The 27,245-nt window shown below is 41.3% G+C and overlaps 1 protein-coding gene across 1 annotated transcript in view; it reads left to right on the top strand.

The window, feature by feature from the left end:
• The window catches only part of LOC130122949 (inactive pancreatic lipase-related protein 1-like), a 38,137-nt gene extending 13,389 nt beyond the window's left edge, over positions 1-24,748 (top strand). The window contains exons 8-13 of the mRNA XM_056292031.1: positions 705-821; positions 11,562-11,683; positions 15,458-15,584; positions 15,836-15,950; positions 21,902-22,069; positions 24,619-24,748. Coding sequence (XP_056148006.1) covers positions 705-821; positions 11,562-11,683; positions 15,458-15,584; positions 15,836-15,950; positions 21,902-22,069; positions 24,619-24,733 — 764 coding nt within the window. The 3' untranslated portion in view covers positions 24,734-24,748. The remainder of the gene's footprint in view (positions 1-704; positions 822-11,561; positions 11,684-15,457; positions 15,585-15,835; positions 15,951-21,901; positions 22,070-24,618) is intronic.
• Positions 24,749-27,245: the final 2,497 nt, after the last annotated feature.

Here is a 27,245-nt window from a genome sequence, read left to right as displayed (position 1 = left end):
ACAAGGTGATGTAAGCAATGGGACTGCAAACAGTAAACTTGTGCAAATGGTGGATTGTTTAGTCAGTAACAGAGACCATAATGATCAGTAATAAGTGCAATTAGCAGATGGCGCAGTCGGTGGCAGCAACCATGATGGAGCAGGTATTGTAAACAGTAAACTTGTGCAAATAGCAACTGAGTCATCAGTTTCAGACTTATGACTTGGAGGTAGGAGCTATCTTGAAACTTGTTGGTCCGACACTTGATGCTCCAGTGCCTCTTGCCAAATGGAAGTAGAGAGTACAGTTTGTGTTCGGAGTGGCCGGGGTCCCTGATTATTTTGTAGGGCTTCTTCAGTCCAGGAATAGATGTCCTGCATGGTGGGCAGGTCACTGCCTGTGATGTACTCTGCCGTTTCTACTTCCTTCTGCAGAGCTTTGCGATCGAGTGCAGAACAGCTGCCGTACCAGGTAATGATACAGCCAGTCAGGATGTTCTCCATGATGCATCAGTCACAGTTAGTAAGGGCCTGTAGGGCCCTGCCAAACTTATTCAGCCTTCCAAGGAAGAAGAATCACTGGTGTCCTGTCTTGATCACAGTGTCCGTATGAAGGGACCAAGACAATTCTCCATGTGCAAATGACTGTGCACAATAAGATAGTTTGTGCAGTTCCTTTAAACATCACCTTTTTCAACATTTAGTGACCTTTGTTTTCATGTCAGGTCTTGGGATGTCTGAGGCCATTGGACATGTTGACTTCTACCCCAATGGCGGAGACCTCATGCCCGGTTGCTCCAAGAACAAGGGAAGCGGAAGTGACCTTGATGCCATCTGGGAAGGTGCGATAACAAACACACATTTCTTTTACAGGATACTGTGCATCGGGTGACCGGTACCATGTTAGAAGCCCCATATTTCTGGTTAAATAAGACCAAATTAGCTTTATCAGCCTTGATTAATGAAGACAGTACTACAGGTATATACACCCACACCATTTTTATTGTGAAAAGCTAGGAGGTCAAAACAAAGTCTATCCAGAAATACGCTACACACATTTGTGTCTTTTATGAAGTCAAACGCATGCTCGGTTGGTTGACCTGCCACCCAGTTTCTGGTTTTGATACACTTTGTGTGAGTATGTCATTTATCATAGCTCCATCTGAATATTCCCTTACACTTTACACCATGAAGAGACATCCAGCAAGGTCCTCTGAATCGGACAGCAAAATGTTTTTTCCCATAATCCCATGTTTTAGAACGGTTACAGAACAGATATCTACGAGGTGACAGGCATGGGCGTACATCCATGAATACTGGGATGGAATCCAGTGCTTTACCTGGCCTGGGCCCCCGTCCATAGGCTTAGTGGTTGTGTCCGGAAGGGCATCTGACGTAAAATTCCTTTTTTGGGGGGGGGGTTCCCCCTTTTCTCCCCAATTGTGCTTGGCCAATTACCCTATTTCCCGAGCCGTCCCGGTCTCTGCTCCACCCCCTCTGCTGATGTGGTGAGGGCTGCAGACTGCCACATGCCTCCTCCGATACATGTGGAGTCGCCAGCTGCTTCCTTTCACCTGACAGTGAGGAGTTTCACCAGGGGGACGTAGCCTCACCCCTGAACAGGTGGCCCGACCAACCAGAGGAGGCACTGGTGCAGCGACCAGGACACATACCTACATCCGGCTTCCCACCCGCAGACACGGCCAATTGTGTCTGTAGGGACGCCCGACCAAGCCGGAGGTAACTGACGTAACATTCTGCCAAATTATTATGCGGGTTGATAAGACCAGGAATGACATGACAGAAAAGCTATCTACGCTGAAAGACTCACTTTTGGGAATTAAAATGACATCTTTGACAATTTCAAATGAGTTTCTCATGTGATTCACCTTCTGGCAGCAGATTCTGGATAAGGTTATGAGTGTTTAATGTGATTCTCTTTTCTACTTGTCCAATGTGGACACGTGTGATTCTGCTGCTATGCTGTTTTCCAATAGCATGTTTGCATGTGTTGGGTTTTCATTTACCAGCACTACTTCATCATGAACCCTTGTCCAAACCAAGTCCTATGGCCCACCTACACCTTTCGGTTTTTCCACTGACCCCTTTCCTGTGTAACCTTGTCTTTCCTGTTGCTTTTTATTTAAACTTTTATAAAAAGTGCTATATAATCAAGTTATTATTATTATTATTATTATTATTATCATTAGTAGTAGTAGTAGAGCATCGGAGGAGGGTTCAAACTCTTCTACCATGGTGCGAATGGGAGGAGAAATGGGGTAAGGGTAATTCTGAAGGAAGAGTGTGCTGGACGTGAAGAGAGTGTCAGACAGCAGAGTGATGAGCATGAAGCTGGAAATAGAAGGTGTATTGCTGAATGTTATCAGCACATATGCCCCACAAGTTGGGTGTGAGATGGAAGAGAAAGAAGAATTCTGGAGTGAGTTGGATGAAGTGGTGGAGAGGGTACCCAAGGAGGAGAGAGTGGTGATGGGAGCGGACTTCAGAGGGCATGTTGGTGAGGGGAACAGAGGTGATGAGGAGGTGATGGGTAGGTATGGAGTCAAGGAGAGAAATGTGGAAGGACAGATGGTGGTGGATTTTGTGAAAAGGATGGAAATGGCTGTGGTGAATACATATTTCAAGAAGAGGGAGGAACACAGGGTGACGTACAAGAAGGAAAACTGTTGTGTGGAGTTCAGGCAGGAGGTAAGACAGGCACTGGGTGGTAGTGAAGAGTTGCCGGATGGCTGGGCAACCACTGCAGAAATAGTGAGGGAGACAGCTAGGAAGGTACTTGGTGTGTCATCAGGACAGAGGAAGGAAGACAAGGACACTTGGTGGTGGAATGAGGAAGTACAGCAAGTTATACAGAGGAAGAGGTTGGTGAAAGGGAAGTGGGATAGTCAGAGAGATGAAGAAAGTAGACAGGAGTACAAGGAGATGCAGCGTGAAGTGAAGAGAGAGGTGGCAAAGGAAAAGGCGTATGGTGAGTTGTATGATAGGTTAGACACTAAGGAAGGAGAAAAGGACTTGTACCGATTGGCTAGACAGAGGGACCGAGCTGAGAAGGATGTGCAGCAGGTTAGGGCGATCAAGGATAGAGATGGAAATGTGCTGACAAGCGAGGAGAGTGTACTGAGAAGGTGGAAGGAGTACTTTGAGGGGCTGATGAATGAAGAAAATGAGAGGGAGAGAAGGTTGGATGATGTAGGGAATAGCGAATCAGGAGTGAGGTGGATTAGCAGGGAGGAAGTGAGGGCAGCTATGAAGAGGATGAAGAGTGGAAAGGCAGTTGGTCCTGATGACACACCTGTGGAGGCATAGAGGTGTTTAGGAGAGATGGCAGTGGGGTTTTTAAACTACAGACCCAACTCGGAAAAAGTTGGGATGGTATGGAAAATGCAAGAAAAATAAAAAAAATATTTCTAAATTTACTTTGACTTGTATTTCATCACAGAAAGCATGAAAACAAGATATTTAATGTTTTGTCCGATCAGCTTCATTTCATTTGTAAATATAGATCCATTCCTGCCATTCAGACCTGTGACACATTCCAAAAAAAGTTGGGGCAGGGGCATTTAGGGCTAGTAATGAGGTAATATAATGAAATAATGATGTGATTTGAAAAAGGTGATGTCAGTAGGTGATTGTAATTATAATTTGGTGCAAAAGCAGCATCCAGGAAAGGCCTTGTCCTTTAGGAGCAAAGACAGGCTGAGGATCGCAAGGTTGCCAACAAATGCATGAGAAAACGATTGAAATGTTTAAAAGCAATGTTCCTCAAAGAACGATGGGAAGGGATTTGGATATTTCACCCTCCATGGTGCATAACATATCAAAAAATTCAAGGAACCTGGAGGAATTCCAGTGCGTAAAGGGCCTCAGCCGGCCCACTGTCATTCAGCGGTAAGCGATATAACTACACGTACTCAGGATTACTTTGGCAATCCTTTGTCAAGCACAATATGGAGTTACATCCACAAATGCCAGTTAAAACTTCCCTGGGCCAAAAGGAAGCCTTGTGTTAACTGTGGCTCGGAGGCATCGGGACTGGACCGTCACACAGTGGAAACGTGTGCTGTGGTCAGACGAAACCAGTATTTCAGGTCTTTTTTTGGAAGAAATGCATGGATGCCCTGTGCCAAAGAAGAAAAGGTCCATCCAGACTGTTACCAGCTACAAGTCCAAAAGCCAGGGTCTGTCATGGTATGGGGTTGTGCTAGTGCCCTTGGCAAAGGCAACTTACACATCTGTGATGGCACCATTAATGCTGAAAAGCACAGAGATTTTGGAGTAACATACAGTGGCTTGCAAAAGTATTCACACCCCTTGAACTTTTCCACATTTTGTCACGTTACGACCACAAACATAAATATATTTTATTGGAATTTTACGTGAAAGACCAACACATAGTGGCACACAATTGTGAAGTACAAAGAAAATTATACATGATTTAAAACATTTTTTACAAATAAAAAACTGAAAAGTGCGGCGTGCAAAAGTATTCAGCCCCCTTTTCTCTGAGTGCAACCAATTGCCTTCAGAAGTTGCCTGATGATTGCTGAATGATCGAATGTTGACCTAATGACTAAACAGAGTCAACCTGTGTGTAATCTAATCTCAGTACAAATACAGCTGTTCTGTGACGGCCTCAGAGGTTTGTTAAGAGAATATTGGGGAGCAAACAGCATCATGAAGTCCAAGGAACACACCAGACAGGTCAGGGATAAAGTTGTGGAGAAGTTTAAAGCAGGGTTAGGCTATAAAAAGATTTCCCAAGCTTTGAACATCTCACGGAGCACTGTTCAATCCATCATCCGGAAATGGAAAGAGTATGGCACAACTGCAAACCTACCAAGACACGGCCGTCCACCTAAACTTACAGGCCGAACAAGGAGAGCACTGATCAGCGATGCAGCCAAGAGGCCCGTGGTGACTCTGGACGAACTGCAGAGATCCACAGCTCAGGTGGAGGAATCTGTCCACAGGACAACTGTTGGTCGTGCACTGCACAAATCTGGCCTTTATGGAAGAGTGGCAAGAAGAAAGCCATTGTTAAAAGAAAACCATAAGAAGTCCCGTTTGCAGTTTGCCAGAAGCCATGTGGGGGACACAGCAAACATGTGGAAGAAGGTGCTCTGGTCAGATGAGACCAAAATTCAACTTTTTGGCCTAAATGCAAAACGCTACGTGTGGCGGAAAACTAGCACTGCACATCACTCTGAACACACCACCATCCCCACTGTCAAACATGGTGGTGGCAGCATCATGCTCTGGGGGTGCTTCTCTTCAGCAGGGACAGGGAAGATGGTCAGAGCTGATGGGAAGATGAATGGAGCCAAATACAGGGCAATCTTGGAAGAAAACCTGTTGGAGTCTGCAAAAGACTTGAGACTGGGGCGGAGGTTCACCTTCCAGCAGGACAACGACCCTAAACATAAAGCCCGGGCTACAATGGACTGGTTTAAACCAAAACATATTCATGTGTTAGAATGGCCCAGTCAAAGTCCAGACCTAAATCCAATTGAGAATCTGTGGCAAGATCTGAAAACTGCCGTTCACAAACGCTCTCCATCTACTTTGACTGAGCTTGAGCTGTTTTGCAAAGAAGAATGGGCAAAACTGTCAGTCTCTAGATGTGCAGAGCTGGTAGAGACATACCCCAAAAGACTTGCAGCTGGAATTGCAGCAAAAGGCGGTTCCACAAAGTATTGACTCGGGGGGGCTGAATACTTTTGCACACCGCACTTTTCAGTTTTTTATTTGTAAAAAAAAATTCAAATCATGTATAATTTTCTTTGCACTTCACAATTGTGTGCCACTTTGTGTTGGTCTTTCACATAAAATTCCAATAAAATATATTTATGTTTGTGCTCGAAACGTGACAAAATGTGGAAAAGTTCAAGGGGTATGAATACTTTTGCAAGCCACTGTAGGTTAAGAGGAGAGGTGATGATTAGCGAGAAAGAGGAGGTGTGGTGTTGTATGAGGAAGTCGGGAGTTGCAGAGAAGTATGTAGGAGTGGTGCAGGATACTATGTATGAGGGCAGTGTGACAGTGGTGACGTGTGCGGTTGGAATGACAGATGGGTTCAAGTTGGAGGTGGGATTACATCAAGGATCGGCTCTGAGCCCTTTCTTGTTTGCAATGGTGATGGACAGGTTGATGGACGAGATCAGGCAGGAGTCTCCGTGGACTATGATGTTTGCGGATGACATTGTGATCTGTAGCAAGAGTAGGGTGCAGGTGGAGGAGAGTCTGGAGAGGTGGAGGTATGCACTGGAGAGAAAAGGAATGAAAGTCAGTAGGAGCAAGACGGAATACCTATGCGTCAATGAGAGGGAGGACAGTGGAATGGTGAGGATGCAAGGAGTGGAGGTGGTGAAGGAGTATGAGTTTAAATACTTGGTGTCAACTGTCCAAAGTAATGGGGAGTGCAGAAGAGAGGTGAGGAAGAGAGTGCAGGCAGGGAGGAGTGAGTGGAGGAGAGTGTCAGGAGTGATTTGTGACAGAAGGGCACAAGCAAGAGTTAAAGGGAAGGTTTACAAGATGGTTGTGAGACCAGCTATGTTGTATGGTTTGGAGACAGTGGCACTGATGAAAAGACAGGAGGAGGAGCTGGAGGTGGCAGAGTTGAAGATGATAAGAATTTCACTGGGAGTAATGAAGAAGGTCAGGATTAGGAATGAGTATATAGTGGTGCTACACTTTGGTGGTGGTTGAGGTGAGTTTCCCCCTTCAATGTGAAGCACTTTGGGTGTCTAGAAAAAGCACTATATAAATGTAAACTATTATTATTATTATTATCATTCTTATATTAGAGGGACAGCTCAGGTTGGACGGTTTGGAGACAAAGCAAGAGAGACAAGATTGAGATGGTTTGGACATGTGTGGAGGAGAGATGCTGGGTATATTGGGAGAAGGATGCTGAATATGGAGCTGCCAGGGAAGAGGAAAAGAGGAAGGCCAAAGAGGAGGTTTATGGATGTGGTGAGGGAGGACATGCAGGTGGCTGGTGAGACAGAGGAAGATGCAGAGGACAGGAAGAGATGGAAACGGATGATCCGTTGTGGCGACCCCTAACGGGAGCAGCTGAAAGTACTACTAGTAGTAGTAGTATTACTGACTGACATACCTCCATATTCACCAAGTATCCTAGAATGCACAATAGCACATGTAATGCTTGACTGGTTCCAGTGGAAATACAAGAAACCTCAGAGCTATTTCAGTTGCTCCTATATGAACAAATATTTTCTAAAATGGCCGATGAAGGCCTTCCTCTGAAATGTGCCACTGGGTATTAGGGCTGAAATGTCAGCATGGGTGCTGTGCCTGGAAACCGGGAGTGTGGTGGGGTTGGTTGGTGGCACAGCTGAATCTGCTCCCATTTGATCTTATAGATAAGGCAGGGGGCAGGAGCCAGTGCTACATAGCTGGAAATCTTGGAGGGCTTGGTGCTCTTTCTACTTCTCCACAGGGGTTTCTTTCTGGTTGTCTCTCTTCTCACTTCATCAACCCCCGATTTGACATGACCCATTTTTTATCTGTTTTTACTTTTGGATTTGCCAGATATCTAAATAGATTGTAACGATGAATAGATAGAAAGATGTATAGATAGATGGATAAAGAGAACTACATAAATAGCTAGAAAATAGGTATATTGAATAGACAGAAAATGGACAAAAACCCTGTGATGGTCTGGCAGCCTGTCCAGGGTGTCTCTCCGCCTGCCGCCCAATGACTGCTGGGATAGGCTCCAGCATCCCCATGATCCTGAGAGCAGGATAAGCAGTTTAGATAATGGATAGATGGATGGATAGATAATATAGATAATAGATTGGATTCTTTATTATTTTGAGGGAATTTGTTGTCACGAGCTTTATATTAAGATAGTCAACCCTCATGCATGGCTTCCATGACTCAGTGACAAAGTACCATCACAAGCCTACTGGCAGATGTGAATGCAGACCTATGCAACATCTCAATTACCACCATAACAGAGATGAATGAGCGTGTATATGCCACTGCAACCGTAATGCTGGAGATGCCAGGATGTACAGGATTAAGATCACAGGTCATCAACAGTCCCCTCCATGGAAGAGAAGGCTAGAAGCCAAGATCAAAGCAGCACAGACAGATGTTAGCCAGTTAACAGAGGTCCAGAAACGTGTGATGAAAGACATGCCCAGGTTGAAGAAGTACAGCAAGCTGTCAGTAAGTGAGGCCCTGGAAACTGCCAAATAAAGGCTCACAGCTCTGGCTGCCAGGCTGAAGAGATACACTAGAGAAGCAGGAGCCAAAAAGTAAAGGGGCTGCTCCCCAAAGAACCATCCAAAGTGTACTCCCAGCTGCAGAGTAACAAGGGAAAAACATCAGACCCACCCAGAGCAGAGATGGAGTGATACTGGAAGGATATATGGGAAAAGGAGGCATCACACAACACCAATGTCCAGTGGCTGGTGAGCCTAAGAGCAGATCACAGCAATATCTCAGAACAAGAGCAAGTTATCATAGTGGCCGACATCCATTTGGTGAGTCTCAAACATGAAGAGCTGGACTGCACCAGGCCCTGACATGATTCACACCTACTGGCACCTTGTAACGTTGTGTAGAAAGGTGCGATATATAAATAAATAAAGTTTATTATAGTAGATTATTATTATTATTATTATTATCATTATTACAGGTTTAAGAAGCTAACGACACTTCATGAACACCTGGAAACACAAATGAACCAGTTGCTAATGTCAGGTCTCACCCTGACTGGCTAACACAGGGGAGAACAATACTGATCATGAAGGATCCCCACAAGGGTACAAACACCTTCAAACTACTGGCCGATAACCTGCCTCTCTACAACATGGAAGATCCTGTCAGGCATCATAGCAGCTAAGCTGAACAGGCACATGAGTCAATACATGAAAGAAACTAAGAAAGGAATTGGGAACAACACCAGAGGGTCAAAGCATTAGCTACTGGTTGATAGAGCAATCACCCAAGACTCTTAAGACCAGACAGACCAACATGAGCACAGCCTGAATTGACTACAAGAAAGTCCATGATTCAATGCCCCACACCTGGTTACCGGACTACTTGGCACTATACAAAGCCAACAGGACACTAATAGCCTTCATCAAGAACTCAGTGCAACAGTTGAAAACAACATTAGAGGCCAACTCAAAGACAACCACACAGGTAACCATCAAATGTGGCATATACCAAGGTGATGCACTATCGCCACTGCTGTTCTCCATAGGCCTGAACCCCCTCAGTCAGATCATCACAAAGAGTGGATATGGATACAGGTTCAGAAATTGAGTTACCGTCATCCACCTCCTATATGGATGACATCGAGCTGTATGCCAGGAATGAGTGAGACATTGACTTGCTGATCCACCTCACCAGGATCTACAGCAACGACACTGGGATGTCATTTGGACTGGACAAGTGCAGTCAAATGGTGTGGCAGAAAGAGGAAAGATGGTTTGCATTGAAGGGGTTGAATTACCAGATGGCAGGATAACAGACATACGGGACAGCTACAAGTACCTGGGTATTCCACAGGCAAATGGAAACCATGAGGAAGCAGCAAGGTGGTCAGCTACAGCTAAATACTTCCAGAGACTGGGGCAGGTCCTGAAGAGCCAGCTCAATGGGAAAAATAAGATCCAAGCCATCAACACATATGCCTTACCAGTCACCAAATAAATACCCAGCTGGAATAATATGAACAACAAGAACAAGAATAAGAACAATTTATTGTCATTTCTATTATGCACTTGAGTACACAAAAGAAACGAAATTCTGTTTCACCCAGCCCACAGCAGTGCAACACAAAAGATAAAAACATATGCAGACTACCAAAAATGACACCACCAAAACATACAAAAACATAGAGAACAAAGCAAAAAAACAAAAACAAAAAACAACAACAACACACAAACAGTTAACAACACAGTGCATTCAGTGTAATACAATCCAAAAAATTCCACTGTCCAGAGAATGAACGCCAGCCAGGATGACTGTCGGAACTGCTGGTCTGCATGGACTAGCAGTTAGCTTAGCCTGCCCCACTTCCACATGCTGCCAGACCATGCTCGGTGTTTCCTTTCGGGCACAGCTCCAGGCAGGGCTGTGGTCCTTGAGCCCACAGGATGCAGCAGACCAGGCTCCCTCAGCCGATCAGACGCCAGCTCTCCAGGAGACAAAGGCCACAGATATCAGGACACGGAAACTTCTCACAATGCACAGAGGGTTTCACCTCAAGTCCAGTAGCCTGAGACTTCTACGATAAGTGAAACGATGGGGGCTGAGGGTTACTGAGCGTCAGGGGCCACTATCCAGGATGAAACAAAGAAAATCCATGAGTACATCAGAAAGAAAGAGGGCCCCCAGGATGAACTGCTGAGTGAATACCTCGGGCAGCATAAGATAGAGCGTGGAGGAAGAAGAAGAGGAGGTATCATGGAAGATCAAGCCCGTCCATAGGATGTACCATCGACAGAAAATGTAGCTGATATCAAGAAATCCTACCAGTGGCTAGAAAAGGCTGGACTGAAGGACAGCACAGAGGCTCTGATCATAGCAGCACAAGAACAGGCACTCAGGACCGGATCAGTTGAGGCAGCGGTCTACCACACCAGACAAGACCCAAGATGCAGGCTGTGCAAAGACACCCCAGAGACAGTCCAGCACTCAGTAGCATGGTGTAAAATGCTAGCTGTGAAAGCATATACTGAAAGGCATGGCCAAGTGGCTGGGATCATGTACAGTTTTGTTTCATTTGATGTGCGCAAGTGCATGAAATGAAATGAGAAAGTGTTTCTGATTCTGAATATCTGTACTGAATACAGACCGGAAGTCCCTAAGTCCAAATGGGAGACACCGCCAAAGTTGGTTGAGAACGACAGAGCTAAGATCCTGTGGGAGTTCCAGACTGACAAGCAGGTGCTGGCTAACCAACCAGACATTGTGGTGGTTGACAAGGAACAGAAGACAGCAGTAGTGATCGATTTAGTAATCCTGAGCGACAGCAACATCAGGAAGAAAGAGCATAAGAAGCTAGAGAAATACCAGAGCTTGGGGGAAGGACTAGATCAGATGTGGAAGTTGAAATCCACAGTAGTCCCAGTGGTAATAGGGGTGCTAGGGGTGTGACCCCCAAACTGGGAGAGTGGCTGCATTAGATTCCACGAACAACATCTGAGTTCTCTGTTCAGAAGTGTGGTCCTAGGAACAGCTAAGATACTGCACAGAACCCTCAAACTCCCAGGCCTCTGGTAGTGGACCCGAGCTTGAGGAAGACACACACCACCCGAAAAAGGATGAGAGGGAGATTTTTTATTTTACATATACATACACATATAAAATGGCCAGCTCTTTTCAGTGGGCCGCGATTTGATGGGTTCAGAGTGTCAACCGTTTTAGTGAGCTGCTTAGCTGTTGTGATATTCAGAACTGCCATCTAAACTCATATTTCTTTATTTTTTCTTCCTACCAAACTCTTTCCTTCCTCTCACGTCATTCTTCCTTTACCCTCCCTCTCCTTTGCCCCGTCCCCAACCTATTTTGTATACCAGGTACAAAGAAGAATTTTGATCCATGCAACCATGTGAGGGCCCACCAGTATTACAGCGAGAGCATCAACAAACCGTATGGCTTTTTAGGATACCCCTGCTCTGACAGTGACAGCTTTGCAAATGTAAGTCCATTGCCTGCAGTAAAAACAAACAAACAAACAAGCAACAAAAACAAAAGCTCTTTGCAATGAAATATACTTTATACTAACCACTAAGTAATTACCTTATCAATGTTAATTACTCATTTTAAGGTGTTATAAACGAACAATAAGATGTCATAATGCATTAAAACATTACTTTTTGGGGTGCCAGGTTGGGAACCAACACATGGAGACAGACACTCCCTTAGAAACCACTCAATCAGACAAAGATAGCTAAACCACTAACCACAACCTAACCTTAACCCTAAACTCAACCAATCTTAGCTGGCGTCACGATTAAGCAAACATTTTATTTTGCATATGTTTTGTATGACATTGTCAAGTCGTTATTTGCACAGTGCCTACTGCGAACGTGAATCGCCAGTCCTCGTCAGTCACGTGGTTTCCGAGAGAATGTCTCTTGAGACACAGACTGACAAAATGTGGGCTCCCAACCTGGAGCTCCAGAAAAGTCTTTTTACTAATGTGCTATAACATCATATTACTGCTTTATGATGGTAGTTATTAATCACTGATGGATAGTGACCCCCTTAGCAACCCTTAAACATGTCTTATTGCGAAGTTCTACCAAAAAAGGGAGTAAAGAGAGACACGTTAAGCGATGGTTTTGTCATCTGTTGAACGAATGACTCACAGCCATAGAATGAAAGAGGAGATTTGGAGAAAGGGCTGGTACAGAAGAAGATGGCGGCACGGAGGCCACGACTGGCACAGCAGCGTGCGTATGGCGGTCGCCACCTGTCACTGCGTATGACACCGATATGGCTGTGACCCGTTCCTTTAGTTTCAGAAGTTGATTCGGTGAGATTGGATTTGTTGTGGCGGTGAGGGGGGGGGGTGCATGGACAGGCCTTCTCTGTTGTCTTCTATTGGAGGGGGCGGGACGGTTGTGTCTGCAGCTGTTGGCGTTAATGATAGTTTATCCCTGTGTCCCAATCCAATGGGGCCCAGGGAGCGACGGGCGTGACCTCACGTGACGTTTTCCCCTATGAAGGGTTGACAATGACACCCCCATGTTTTTCACCCCATAAACGCTCTCCCGTGTTATTCCTGTGGCCGCCGGCTTACAGCCGTAAACTCAGCCATTCCCAGCATGTTAAAGCACCGTAAAACTGGCGCCATTCCCACCTACATATTTATAAGGTGGCAACTGAAGAGACTTTAAGTATGTGGACATCCTCCGGGGGGCAGGTGGGGGGCAGCCTTTGAGAACTTCCTTCTTTATCTTTGGGATGTGCTTGGAAATTCAGAGGCATTGTCCCTTTGGTAAGATGGTGGCGTTGGAAAGGCCCGCGGCTCTTCTGGAAGACGAAGGCGGTAAAACGTGCTGAAGACCCGAGTAGTGAAATGTAAGACCCTTTTTGCAACTTGAAACATTCAACTGCTATTTAACGTATTGTGTAATACATAAAAATCCATAAGCTGGAGCGGAATAGGCATCTTGATGACATGTACCACAGCAGGCCTGCGGGGTCAAACCCCCGTTGTGTTTGAGAATGAAGGAGGTTGGTGTTTCACTGATCATCTGACACTGTTCAGTTTGATCTGCAGGATTTGTTCAGCTCTCCTGATCCACACACCATGCGGCAGTGCATTCTGATATGCATGCTGCATTAAAGGAAACCGGGCTTTTATGTACTGAAAAGGCCCCGGGGGCAACACCGAAGGCCATCCACACAGTCAGCCAGGGAAAGCAGGGCGAGGGCAGCGTTTTCCGGGGTGGTAGACATGGCAGTGTTCGTACGGACGTTCACAGTTTGCTGTCAATGGTATCCAATTATGGGTTCTAGCTGAGTCCAAGTCCAGACCCAGCAGGTCCTGGGTGTTCGGCTCTGAGTCCCAAAGGTCACGCACTGTAAAAAATGGCGCGCTCACCAAGTGATTTTATCTGGCTATAAGCGTCATGATGCTCATCTGAAGATACTGCTGGGGAACATGCTGCTGCCCTGACAGCTCATCCTATCGCCCCTCTCAGGAACGTGTGCTTGTTGCATGGGTGTACGATTTGTTAAGCAACGTTTGATGAACAGGAGAACAAATCTTATAAAGCAAGATTTCTTATTTTTTTCTTTTTTAAAGTAAAGGTCATGAAACAGGTCCTGTTATCATGAAAAACGTATTTTTGTTTAAATGTGTTTATGTAAACGGTTGGTATGTCCTATGATTTTTGTACTTTTTATTTTTTCTTTTATCTCCAGTGGGAAAACACCCCATGTTCTGCTGTTGTGTTCTATAATTACTCTGTGAAATGCTTTATGAAAGCATCTAACTAAAGAGGATTATGTAAAAATGCTGTTAACATGTGATTCCAAATTAAAAAAAGAAAAAAGAAAAACGTACATTATCTTGAAACGAGCAATATTTGCAGGTGAGATAAGAACATTTTACTGGCAATATCATGAAATAATCACAATGAGACTTAAAACAAGATAAAGCTGTCCTTTTGTGCTGTGTGTCCAATTGGAATCTCAAATCCCAAGACCCCGAGTCCAAACCCAAGTGACCAGCTCGAGTTGGGAGTAACACATGCCAGCGCAAGTTAAACATTACATTAATAAATCATAAACTGTCACATTTACGGTGATTAAAATTTTTTTTTTTTTAAGTTGGATGGGTTTTGGTCAAATCATCTAAACACCAACTTGAGTACTAATATCAATGTTCCCAGGCAGTGCATGCTTATTGATGCTATATCATCTTATCACTGCTTTATTTATTATTAAAATTCATTTATTATTATAATTTATTTATTTATTATCATTATTATTATTATAATTTATTTATTATTATCATTTATTGTTATTATTATTATCATTTATTGTTATTATTATTTATTTATTATTATTATCATCATCATTACTATTATTATTATTATCGTTTATTGTTATTATTATCATTATTTATTTATTTATTTATTATTATTATTATCATCATCATTACTATTATTATTATTATTGAAATGTATCATTACAATTTTCACGAGCTAACCTGTCATGTATACTGCCAACCATTCAGATGATCACATGCAGATTTAAGGTAACACTACAAAGATGTATGGTAATTAAGTCAAGTTCAAGTCTCTAAGAAGTGAAGTGAGTCAAAAGTCCAAATTAAATTACTGATGTTCGAGTCCAAGTGGAGCCTGGAGTCAGCAACACTGAAGCTTCACTCCAGCAACACTGTTTAATGGTTTTTTCACCGCGACACAGCTCGAGTTAAGCATACCAAGGTCAAGTTCAAAGTTTATTTGTCATATACGTATAAAAGTTATACTAGTCCAGCACTGTAGTTAAATGCCAGCTGGCATTCTCCAACCACTGTGCAAGTCATAGCAAAGCAAGAAAAGACCTACGAATGAGGAAATCTGATAGTACAAAATAAAAAGGAAATAAAGAAATACAATCTAAATAATACAAAAAGTCCAAAATCGCCCACGTTGATCTTTGAACAGTCACATACAAAGTGCAGCGTGCATGTGTATGCCCATGTGCAACATATATGCAAATAAATGCTCTGTTCTGTGCAGAAGTACATTGGACTAGAATATATTTATGTGCCATGTTGTTGATGCAAGTGCAAATCAATATGGACAGGTTGTATGAATAACGGCACGAAATACACACAAGAAAGCAAGCGTTGGCAAGCTTCAACAAGCAAAACACGGACGCAGAAACCAGCGAACTTATTCTCTGAATGCAACTGCCTCAGCTCTCAACTTTGTCCCTTTCTTGGCAGGAAAAGTGTTTCCCCTGTGCAGATAACACATGTCCTCTGATGGGACATGATAGTGACAAGTTCACCTCCATGTATGTCAACGCAACCAAGTTCTTCCTCCACACAGGCAGTTCAAAGCCCTTTGGTCGTAAGTACAACCCTTCGACTTCGATCTGTGCCGATTCATTTGTCTAGAACAAAACCTGGCTCCAAGATATCACCTCCACTTCCTTGCTGAATGCAAAGAGCCACTACAAGTTTGTGTTTGTGCAGAAAGCTGGATGTGTTGATGTGTGAGCCTGGGTATCTGTCATGGAATAGGTTGTGTCCTTGGTAGGATGTCAGAGACCTGCAGTGACAGGTGTGGTGAAATAATAGATCTTCATGGTCCATTTCTAGGTTACAGCTACAGAGCAGAGGTAACCTTGGATGGTCCCTGGTGGCCGAACCTGGGCACAATATATGTGGCGCTGACTGCACGCAAGCAAACCACCGAGGAGTATAAGGTGCACGTGTAAGTAAGAGGATCACACAACAGCTTCGGTCTGAATGTGAATCGACTCATCTACCCTGGAGGGCATACAGATCTTTTTTCTTAATGCACACTCCCATAGAAATGTGCGCTGCGTACAGCCAAATGCAGGGTTTGGTGCTAACATGGCCATAACGGTCCCTGACTTTGCCAGGAACTGGCCACAGCAGTTGGTATGGGCTGCAGACACCCCTTACACCTCATGTCAATGACAGCTTGAGGAGAGGCTTTCTGCTGACGAGACAGCCAGTCAGCAGCAGCATGTTCAGAGGCAGAAAGCAATTCACAGACTAACAGTGGTTTTCAAACTATGGGTCGGGACCCACAAGTCGGTCGCAGCAAGGTGCCAGGTGGTTCCAGGAGATCTCAACAATAAACCCATTTTGTCTGGAGACAAGAGTTAAAAAAAAAGAGAGAAAAAAGGCACATTTATTTTCTTTGTGATCAGGTATCTGTTTTTTTATTGAAATAAAATGAGAAAGGAGAGAAAACGTTGATTATACTATACTTCTTCATGCAAACGATGCAATGGATTAATTGTATTCCCAAATTATGATTAAAATAAAGTTTAAGTTTGATATGCCGCATCTATTTCAAATGATTACAAGTGGGACATGACTGAAGACAGAAATAGAGAATACTGTGTTGACGAGCCATGTTGAGAGGGCTGTCACTTTTCTCACTTTTTGACAGGAAATGAGAAGTTACTGCTTATTTTACTGCACAACATATTTGCTGGGGCCTGCATGCAGGGGTCTACACACACGGGTCGTGGCATGAAGACGTTTAGGACTAACATGCATCCGTGGTGCTGTAATGCTCACTAGTCATTTGTTTTTCTGCAAAATGAAGCCGATTCTACCCAGAGGAAGTTACCTTTACTGTCATTACACTTGTAGGTCAACTCATTTGTAGGTCAACTCATTTGTAGGTCAACTCATTTGTAGGTCAACTCATTTGGTTCACGCGACCGGGATTTCACTCCTACCTAAAACGACCAAAATGACCACTGCGGTGTTTAAACTCTATATTGTGTCAAGATAAATACCCAGTTGAGATATTAATGCATTACATACACTACTAGTATGTCTGTTATAAAACTAACTGACACCAAAATCAACATTTTAACAACTTTAATACTATGTTTAAACAATTTAAAATGGCGGCTGTCTAACGCCTGTGAATACCGCAGCGCCTCGGTGGGAGTCATGCTGCGTCTGTAACCAGACATGTTGGACATCATCACACATCAAGTCTAGTGGCATGATGCGCACGATCACGTGCAAATTAGGAGACGGTCATTTTGACCGCTCATGGTCGTTTCAGGTAGATCTTATCATAAATTTTTTTTTGGTGCAATTGATCTAAAACTAATTTTAATGTAAATATATGCAGTTTTAGGAGAATTCAGGGTACGCCAGGTCTGTATCCCCCCCCCCCCCCCAACAAAGTTATCAAACTTGGAAAATCCAAAAATGACCGCCTTGGTCGTTTTAACACTAGAACGACGACATCAGTAGAAAACGAACCAAAGTAGGCTCGATTTGTCTTAAATGTGATAACACAAGTAAAAGTTTTGGTAACACTTTCTATGAAGCTTGTATCTATAATGCCCTATAAGCCTCTATAACGCCCTATAAGTGTAGCTATGTCATTGTAAGATTCACTATAACCATGTATACGCCCTCACAACACCTCATGACCACCTTTATGATACATTATGTCAATTTAAAACGGATCTATGCTATGAATGTCATCATTAGCCTGTTTATCTGTCAAATGTCATAATGCATCATAGCCAACTTGTTTTGATGAAGTTTTGTAGAGATGCATAATGACACTTCAGTGCTATTTCACAGTCTTCAGCCACAGCTGTTAGTCATTGTAATACACATTATAGGAAAGTATGGGTGTTATAGATGCAATAAATGCTTATAAGGTGTTATAGATGCTTATAGGGCATTATAGATGCTTATAGGGCGTTATAGATGCGCGCTTGATAGAAAGTGTTACCAAAGTTTTTTTGTAGTTAAGTGTGCTTTTCAGATTGACAGTGTGTTAGTAATGTGTCACATTCCTTCTTTGGACATTTATTTAAAGCTAAAATAGAGATACAGCAGCTCTGTGTTTCTTACTTTACTCCGTGTCTCTTACTTTATTCTGTGTTCTTACTTTATTCTGTGTTTCTTACTTTATTCTGTGTTTCTTACTTTATTCTGTTTCTTAATTTATTCTGTGTTTCTTACTTTATTCTGTTTTTCTTACTTTATTCTGTTTCTTACTTTATTCTGTGTTTCTTTCTTTATTCTGATCTTACTTTATTCTGTGTTTCTTACGAGATGTGTTTCTTACTTCATTCTGTGTCTCTTACTTTATTGTGTCTCTTACTTTATTCTGTTTGTTACTTTATTCTGTTTGTTACTTTATTCTGTGTTTTTTACTTTATTGTGTCTCTTACTTTATTCTGCTTCTTACTTTATTCTGTGTTTCTTACTTTATTCTGTGTTTCTTACTTTATTCTGTGTTTCTTACTTTATAATGTGTCTCTTATTTTATTCTGTCTCTTATTTTATTCCGTGTTTCTTACTTTATTCTGTGTCTTACTTTATTCTGTCTCTTATTTTATTCTGTGTTTCTTACTTTATTGTGTCTCTTACTTTGTGTTTCTTACTTTTTTCTGTTTCTTACTAGATGTTTCTTACTTTATTATGTGTCTCTTACGTTATCCTGTCTCTTTATTCTGTGTCTCTTACTTTATTCTGTTTCTTACTAGATGTTTCTTACTTTATTCTGTGTCTCTTATTTTGTGTCTCTTACTTTAGTCTGTGTCTCTTAATTTATTGTCTCTTACTTTATTCTGTCTCTTACTTTATTCTGTGTCTCTTACTTTATCCTGTCTCTTACTTTATTGTGTCTCTTACTAGATGTTTCTTACCTTATTCTGTGTCTCTTACTTTATTCTGTCTTACTTTATTCTGTGTCTCTTACTTTATTCTGTCTCTTACGTTATTCTGTCTCTTACTTTATTCTATGTCTATTGCTTTATCCTGTGTCTCTTACTTTGTTCTGTTTCTTACTAGATGTTTCTTACTTTATTCTGTCTTACTTTATTCTGTGTCTCTTACTTTATTCTGCGTCTCTTTACTCTGTTTCTTACTAGATGTTTCTTACTTTATTCTGTGTCTCTTACTTTATCCTGTGTTTCTTACTTTATTCTGTCTCTTACTTTTTCCTGTGTCTCTTACTTTATCCTGTGTCTCTTTACTCTGTTTCTTACTAGATGTTTCTTACTTTATTCGGTGTCTTACTTTATCCTGTGTTTCTTACTTTATTGTCTTACTTTATTCTGTTTCTTACTTTATTTTGTGTCTCTTATTTTATTCTGTCTCTTACTTTATTCTGTCTTACTTGATTCTGTGTCTCTTAATTTATTATGTGTTTCTTACTTTATTCTGTGTTTCTTATTTTGTCTCTTATGTTATTCTGCTCTTACTTTATTCTGTGTCTCTTACATTATTGTGTCTCTTACTTTATTCTGTTTCTTACTAGATGTTTCTTACTTTATTGTGTCTCTTACTTTATTCTGTCTCTTGTTTTATTCCGTGTTTCTTACTTTATTATGTCTCTCTTACTTTATTCTCTTTCTTTATTCTGTGGTTCCTACTTTATTCCGTGTTTCTTACTTTATTCTGTGTCTCTTACTTTCTTCTATTTCTTACTAGATGTTTCTTACTTTATTCTGTGTCTCTTACTTTATTCTGTCTCGTTTTATTCCGTGTTTCTTACTTTATTATGTCTCTCTTACTTTATTCTGTGGTTCCTACTTTATTCCCCGTTTCTTACTTTATTCCGTGTTTCTTACTTTATTCTATGTCTCTTACTTTACTCTGTGTCTTTTACTTTATTCTGTGTTTCTTACTTTATTCTGTGTCTCTTACTTTATTCCGTGTTTCTTACTTTGTCTCTTACGTTATTCTGTCTCTTACTTTATTGTGTTTCTTGCTTTATTCTGTGTCTCTTACTTTATTCTGTCTCTTACTTTCTTGCTTCTTACTTTATTCTGTGTCTCTTACTTTATTCGGTGTTTCTTACTTTATTCCGTGTCTCTTACTTTATTGTTTCTTACTTTATTGTGTTTCTTACAAGATGTTTCTTACTTTATTCTGTATCTTATTTTATTCTGTGTCTCTTAATTTATTCTGTCTTACTTTCTCTTGTTTCTTACTTTGTGTGTCTTACATTCTTCTGTTTCTTACTAGATGTTTCTTACTTTATTCTGTGTCTATTACTTTATTCTCTCTTTATTCTGTGTCTCTTACTTAGTCTGTGTCTCTTACTTTATTCTGTCTCTTACTTTGTGTTTCTTACTTTTTTCTGTTTCTTACCAGATGTTTCTGACTTTATTCTGTCTATTACTTTATTCTCTCTTTATTCTGTGTCTCTTACTTTATTCTGTATCTCTTACTTTCTTCTATTTCTTACTAGATGTTTCTTACTTTATTCTGTTTCTTACTAGATGTTTCTTACTTTATTCTGTCTCTTACTTTATTCTGCGTCTCTTGCTTTATTCTGTGTTTCTTAATTTATTCTGTGTCTTACTTTATTGTATCTTACTTTTTTCCGTTTCTTACTAGATGTCTCTTACTTTATTCTGTGTCTCTTTATTCTGTGTCTTACTTTATTCTGTGTCTCTTACTTTATTCTGTTTCTTACTTTATTCTGTGTTTCTTACTTTATTGTCTCTTACGTTATTCTGTCTCTTACTTTATTCTGTATCTCTTACTTTCTTCTATTTCTTACTAGATGTTTCTTACTTTATTCTGTTTCTTACTAGATGTTTCTTACTTTATTCTGTGTCTCTTACTTTATTCTGTGTCTCTTACTTCATTGTGTTTCTTACTTTTTTCTATTTCTTACTTTATTATGTGTCTCTTACTTTCTTGTTTCTTACTAGATGTTTCTTACTTTATTCTGTCTCTTACTTTATCTTTTACTTTATTCTATCTCTTACTTTATTCTGTCTCTTTATTCTGTGTCTTACTTTATTCTGTCTCTTACTTTATTGTGTCTTACTTTTTTCTGTTTCTTACTAGATGTCTCTTACTTTATTGTGTCTCTTTATTCTGTCTCTTACTTTATTCTTACTAGATGTTTCTTACTTCATTCTGTCTCTTATTTTATTCTGTCTCTTAATTTGTTCTGTGTCTCTTACTTTATTCTGTCTCTTACTTTATTGTCTCTTATGTTATTCTGTCTCTTACTTTATTGTCTCTTATGTTATTCTGTCTCTTACTTTATTCTGTGTCTCTTACTTTATTCTGTGTCTCTTACTTTATTCTGTCTCTTACTTTATTCTGTGTCTCTTACTTTATTCTGTCTCTTACTTTATTGTGTTTTACTTTTCTGTTTCTTACTAGATGTCTGTTACTTTATTCTTAGATGTTTCTTACTTTATTCTGCATCTCTTATTTTATTCTGTGTCTCTTACTTTATTCTGTTTCTTACTAGATGTTTCTTACTTTATTCTGTGTCTCTTATTTTATTCTGTGTCTTTTACTTTATTCTGTGTCTCTTAATTTATTCTGTCTCTTTATTCTGTCTCTTAATTTATTCTGTGTCTCTTATTTTATTCTGTGTCTTTTACTTTATTCTGTGTCTCTTAATTTATTCTGTCTCTTTATTCTGTCTCTTACTTTATTGTCTCTTCCTCTTACTTTATTCTGTGTGTCTTACTTTATTCTGTGTTTCTTACTTTATTCTGTGGCTCTTACTAGATGTGTTTCCATGTGTCATGGGAAGCACGCTGTGCAGGAACGGACTGACATGAACCTGCTGAATGGACTGCTGGAATTACTCAACCACAACCGTTCCCTTTGCTGGACACTCCCACTTAACTGTTTTTTTCTTTCTGATTCTTTGACACGTCTCTGCAGGGGTACGCTGGTCCCTGGAACGGTTTACAATGTGTTCATCAATGCCGAGACCAATGTGGGTGAGGTGACGGAAATGAAATTTCGTTGGAACAACCACATCATTAACCCCATGTTTCCCAAGTATGGAGCAGCCCACATCCAGCTGGAGCAGGGGAAAGGCGGAAAGATGTAAGTCTTTATATATATATATATAATAAAATTAAAAACATATATAATACAATTAAACATATATATATATAATAAACTTATATATATATATATATATATATATATATGTCCACTGCTGGTTATTAAAGGCCCAGTCTGTGATGTATTTGACCCTATCAAACGGAGGTGTATTTACACACATTATCGCAGAATTAGGGATGTAAAATAAGCCTTTTGTGTCTCTCAACCAATGCTACCTGTAAATGTGGGTCTGTTTTACGGCAGTCTTTACTACCATTAGTGATGTGAACAAAGCTGTTACAGCATCAGAAGACATGATAAACTCACACGGAGTTGTCGTTTAGAGGTAGTCCTTGTATTAAGGGACCGGTCAATCAGTTTGGGAGTGACAGCAGCTTCCTGTCCTGTGGTTTGTATTTCTGTAGTGCAGCGACCCTTTGGTTCACATTTGAATTACAGATTGTTGCTTTAAGTCATCAAAAATGTGTAAAAGACTAATGTGTGTGAACCTTCCTATGCCGGGTGAGAAGTAAAGTATTTTTTTATTGCAGTACATGCAGGTACTCAGGTAGTATTCCATTCATGTCAAATGTATTTAGACCACAGTTCAGTCATAGAGGGCTATACAGATAGCATTACCTTCCGTAAAATGAAGGACACCCGCTACCCTTACACCCTTCTTCAAATGAAGAAATACTCCACACACAAAACCCCTGCAGCAAAAACACGGGAGAACCTTCAGTTAGTCTTCAGAGGAGGAATCCATCTTCCACGCCAGGCAGATGTAACATGGACGAGTCGTAACAAGAGCCGCTCCGCGAGGGGGAAATGGATCACACTAGTGAAACAATGCAGAATACATGGAATTACTGCAAGAATTACTGCAAAACAAGTGAAATTAATGATTTGATTAGATGTAATATATATTATAGCGAGATAACACCGTTTACATACATAGAAACAACACAGTAAAGTCATTGTCCAGGTCTGTGTGTCTGTCTGTCTCTTGTCAAAATTCTGCTCCTGATGTCGCTATCATATAAGAAACTACAGAAATATGTTGTCTGTTGATGATCTGACTGCCACTGATCAGTAGTGGACTACACTTGTTCTTTTTTTCCAGCAATATCTGCATTAATATTTTATTAATATTTTGAAATGATTTCCAACAACAAAGAAACAAATGTTTAGATGATAATAACAGAACCCAAGGAACAATAAAAAAATACAAACATAAATTAATAACAATAATTAATAAAAATAATAACAATAATAATAATAATTGATAATGATATACAAATAATGAAAGGAAGACATGAATATAACAACAGGGGAATCCTTGGAAAAAACAGAGAAACTCATTTGATTTTTATTTTACACATTATTTTTAATCACACCGCAACTCCACAATGAAAACATCCACAACCATAGGAAATCTGATAGTCCCGTGTGTGATCTGGTGAGGGGAGTTGGTGGAAGCGGGGCCACTAGAGGGAGTCATGGCGCCTGTATGTGCTTCCGCCCAAATAAAACCACACTGACTGTCGGTTCAACGTCACTGAGGTGGTAGGTACCGGATCAACACACGGCTCATGAAAAACCAGTTAACAAAGAGAGGAAACGTCCCCACTGTCAACTCAAAAGGCACAAATATCAATAAAAGTATAAATAAAAAAATGTTTACTTTCTTAGTTAATTGAAAGTATTTCTCATTTTTTTAATTGTTCAATTATTTCTCAAAACTAATAGCACCAAGAGCAGATCACGAATCGAGTACGGCTGATTGTGCTCGTGGTAGACCACCCAGAGCACGAGCACGATAACCTCCGTGACGCCATTACATTTCTGAAACATGAACACTAATAAAAACCAACATCGCCCACTACCACCACCTGTACAGGCTGCAGACCCACTTGTACCCGTCTTGGTGCAGCACCGAGCTGGTACCATCATGTGCAGCGGGACATGGTTCATTACAGGTCAATGAACAATGTCCCCACTGAAATTAAAGTGGGACTCAATAACACACTTAAGTCCACTTCCTTTCAGACAGACACTGAGCATGAGTGCACTTGTCCACCAGGAAGCTGTGACTACTTTTCACAGATACTTTCATGGTATTGAGTGAAACGCGGTGGTGACCTCCATTACAACATTAGCACCAGTCATTTCACAGTACCCACACTTGAACTGATACTTCAAACTACCTGCCCGTCTCTAACACGCTGCTGCTTATTATCAAACTACCTGCCCGTCTCTAACAGGCTGCTACTTATTATCAAATGACCTACTGTCTCTAACACGCTGCTACTAATTATCATCACACATATTTCTCATTTTCATGGAGTAATTTCTCAGTAACAGTACAAGACCAGATCATGAACCAAGTATGAGTTATTGTACTCATACTAGACAAGAGTAGGAGTACAACCACCCCACAAATTTCCAAAAAATGAAAACTACTACGAAATGATAAAAACCACTATAACCCACACCCACATCCCTTCCTCCCTCCCTCTCACTTGTTCTTTCTCTTTTCTTTGTCACAGTTACAACTTCTGTGGGACGGGAAATGTTAGGGAGAACACCGTCCAAACAGTTCCTCCATGCCAGGAGGGACCAGCCAAGTCCGGTCCAGCCGTGTCCCTGAACACACCTCAATAAACCCTCTGCATTCAAGCCTCCTGCCTCTTCATGTGTCCTTTGTGCCCGTGGCAGTAATAAAAGATGATGAGGTTCTACACAGTAGAACACACACTGGTACAGGGGCTGGACCATGTACACACCACCACATATCACACCATATATGCAGATATCACACCATATACGCAGATATCACAACATATACGCAAGGAGCGGATGTGGATGACAGGATGATGTTATGGGGGGACTAGTAGTGGATATGGATGACAGGATGATGTTATGGGGGACTAGTAGTGGATATGGATGACAGGATGATGTTATGGGGGGGACTAGTAGTGGATATGGATGACAGGATGATGTTATGGGGGGACTAGTAGTGGATATGGATGACAGGATGATGTTATGGGGGGACTAGTAGTGGATATGGATGACAGGATGATGTTATGGGGGGACTAGTAGTGGATATGGATGACAGGATGAGGTTATGGGGGACTAGTAGTGGATATGGATGACAGGATGATGTTATGGGGAGACTAGTAGTGGATATGGATGACAGGATGATGTTATGGGGGGACTAGTAGTGGATATGGATGACAGGATGATGTTATGGGGGGACTAGTAGTGGATATGGATGACAGGATGATGTTATGGGGGGACTAGTAGTGGATATGGATGACAGGATGATGTTGCAGGGGTACTAGTAGTGGACATGGTGACCAAGCAGGTAGACACTTTCATTGTTAATTTCAGTAAAACAGTGTAATAAGTTCAGAAACTGGTCTGACTTTACTGTAATGCAGCCTGCTTTTTTTATATTTTATTTTCAGTTTTATATTCAAGACACACAAACAAGATAAAACAAAATAAAACTGACAAAAAACTACAACAAAAAGGAAAAAAACAGCTGGCAGACACATATATAGGTATACACACACACACACACACACACACACACACACACACACACACCTATATGTATATATATACGTATATATATATACATATACATACGTGTACACACACACACACACACACACACACACACACACACACACACACACACACACACACACACAATATATATACATATATAGGTATATAATATAACTTGGTTCACAGCAGTTTTCAAGAAATGACATAGTCAGGTACTACAGCAGTACAGATAAAAGGTAAAGAGTACCGGGGTGTATCACTACAGACTGTAATTAAACATTATGTTTCTTTGAGATGGTCAGTGAATGCAGCCCATATGCTCAGGAATCTACTGGGTGCTGTAGACTTATGGAAGCTTGTTCTCTCCATCTGTATGATTATGATCATTTCATTGAGCGGTTTCTGGAAGCAGGGGGGTAGGTGTTTTCTTTGGCAGTTACCACACCAACCGTCAATGCCGATTGTTCCTCAGGTATGGCTTAAACAGTCCCTGAGTTTCTAAAGAGTGCCAGTTCTGGATCAGGAGGAATGTCCCTTTCATAGTCCCCAGAGAACCTCTGCAATATTTCACGCCAAAAATTATGTAAATGCAAAATGTGTGTAAATGTGTAATGCAGCCTTTAAGACCACATCTAGCTTCATCATCAGCATATATTGATATTAATATCAATATATCCATATACTGAGCTCTGCTATGGAGCCAGCATGATGAATGGACAGGAAGTTACCGAGGTCAACCCCTGAAGCAAACGTGTAAAACCCGGTCCAGAAAGTAAAAACCCTAACCGTGTCTTTACTCCATCCATTTATTAAACCAGCTGATTTGGGAAACCATTCAGTGCAATCTGATGGTTTACTACATGGGTGGAGTAAAGACACAGTTGGGGTTTTTACTTTCTGGACCGGGTTTTTACACATCTGCCCTGAAGTCAGGCGACCAGGAAAAGGAAACTCTAAAAAGGAGGAAGACGTGTATGAAGCACTGACACGATGCTGGACTGACAGCAGAAATGATGTGAGACAGATGTGTATGAAGCACTGACACGATGCTGGACTGACAGCAGAAATGATGTGAGACAGATGTGTATGAAGCACTGACACGATGCTGGACTGACAGCAGAAATGATGTGAGACAGATGTGTATGAAGCACTGACACGGTGCTGGACTGACAGTAGAAATGATGTGAGACAGACATGTATGAAGCACTGACACAGTGCTGGACTGACAGTAGAAATGATGTGAGACAGACATGTATGAAGCACTGACACAGTGCTGGACTGACAGTAGAAATGATGTGAGACAGACATGTATGAAGCACCGACACGGTGCTGGACTGATTGTAGAAATGATGTGAGACAGACGTGTATGAAGCACCGTGTCAGTGCTTCATACACGTCTGTCTCGCATCAGAAATGATGCGAGACAGACGTGTATGAAGCACTGACACGGTGCTGGACTGACAGCAGAAATGATGTGAGACAGACGTGTATGAAGCACTGACACGGTGCTGGACTGACAGCAGAAATGATGTGAGACAGATGTGTATTAAGCACTGACACGGTGCTGGACTGACAGCAGAAGTGATGTGAGACAGACGTG

This window comes from Lampris incognitus, chromosome 13 (genome assembly GCF_029633865.1).
Source record: "Lampris incognitus isolate fLamInc1 chromosome 13, fLamInc1.hap2, whole genome shotgun sequence".
Lineage (NCBI taxonomy): Eukaryota > Metazoa > Chordata > Actinopteri > Lampriformes > Lampridae > Lampris > Lampris incognitus.
The sequence above is the reverse complement of the archived record's forward strand: the minus strand, read 5'-3'. Positions and strand labels throughout refer to the sequence as shown.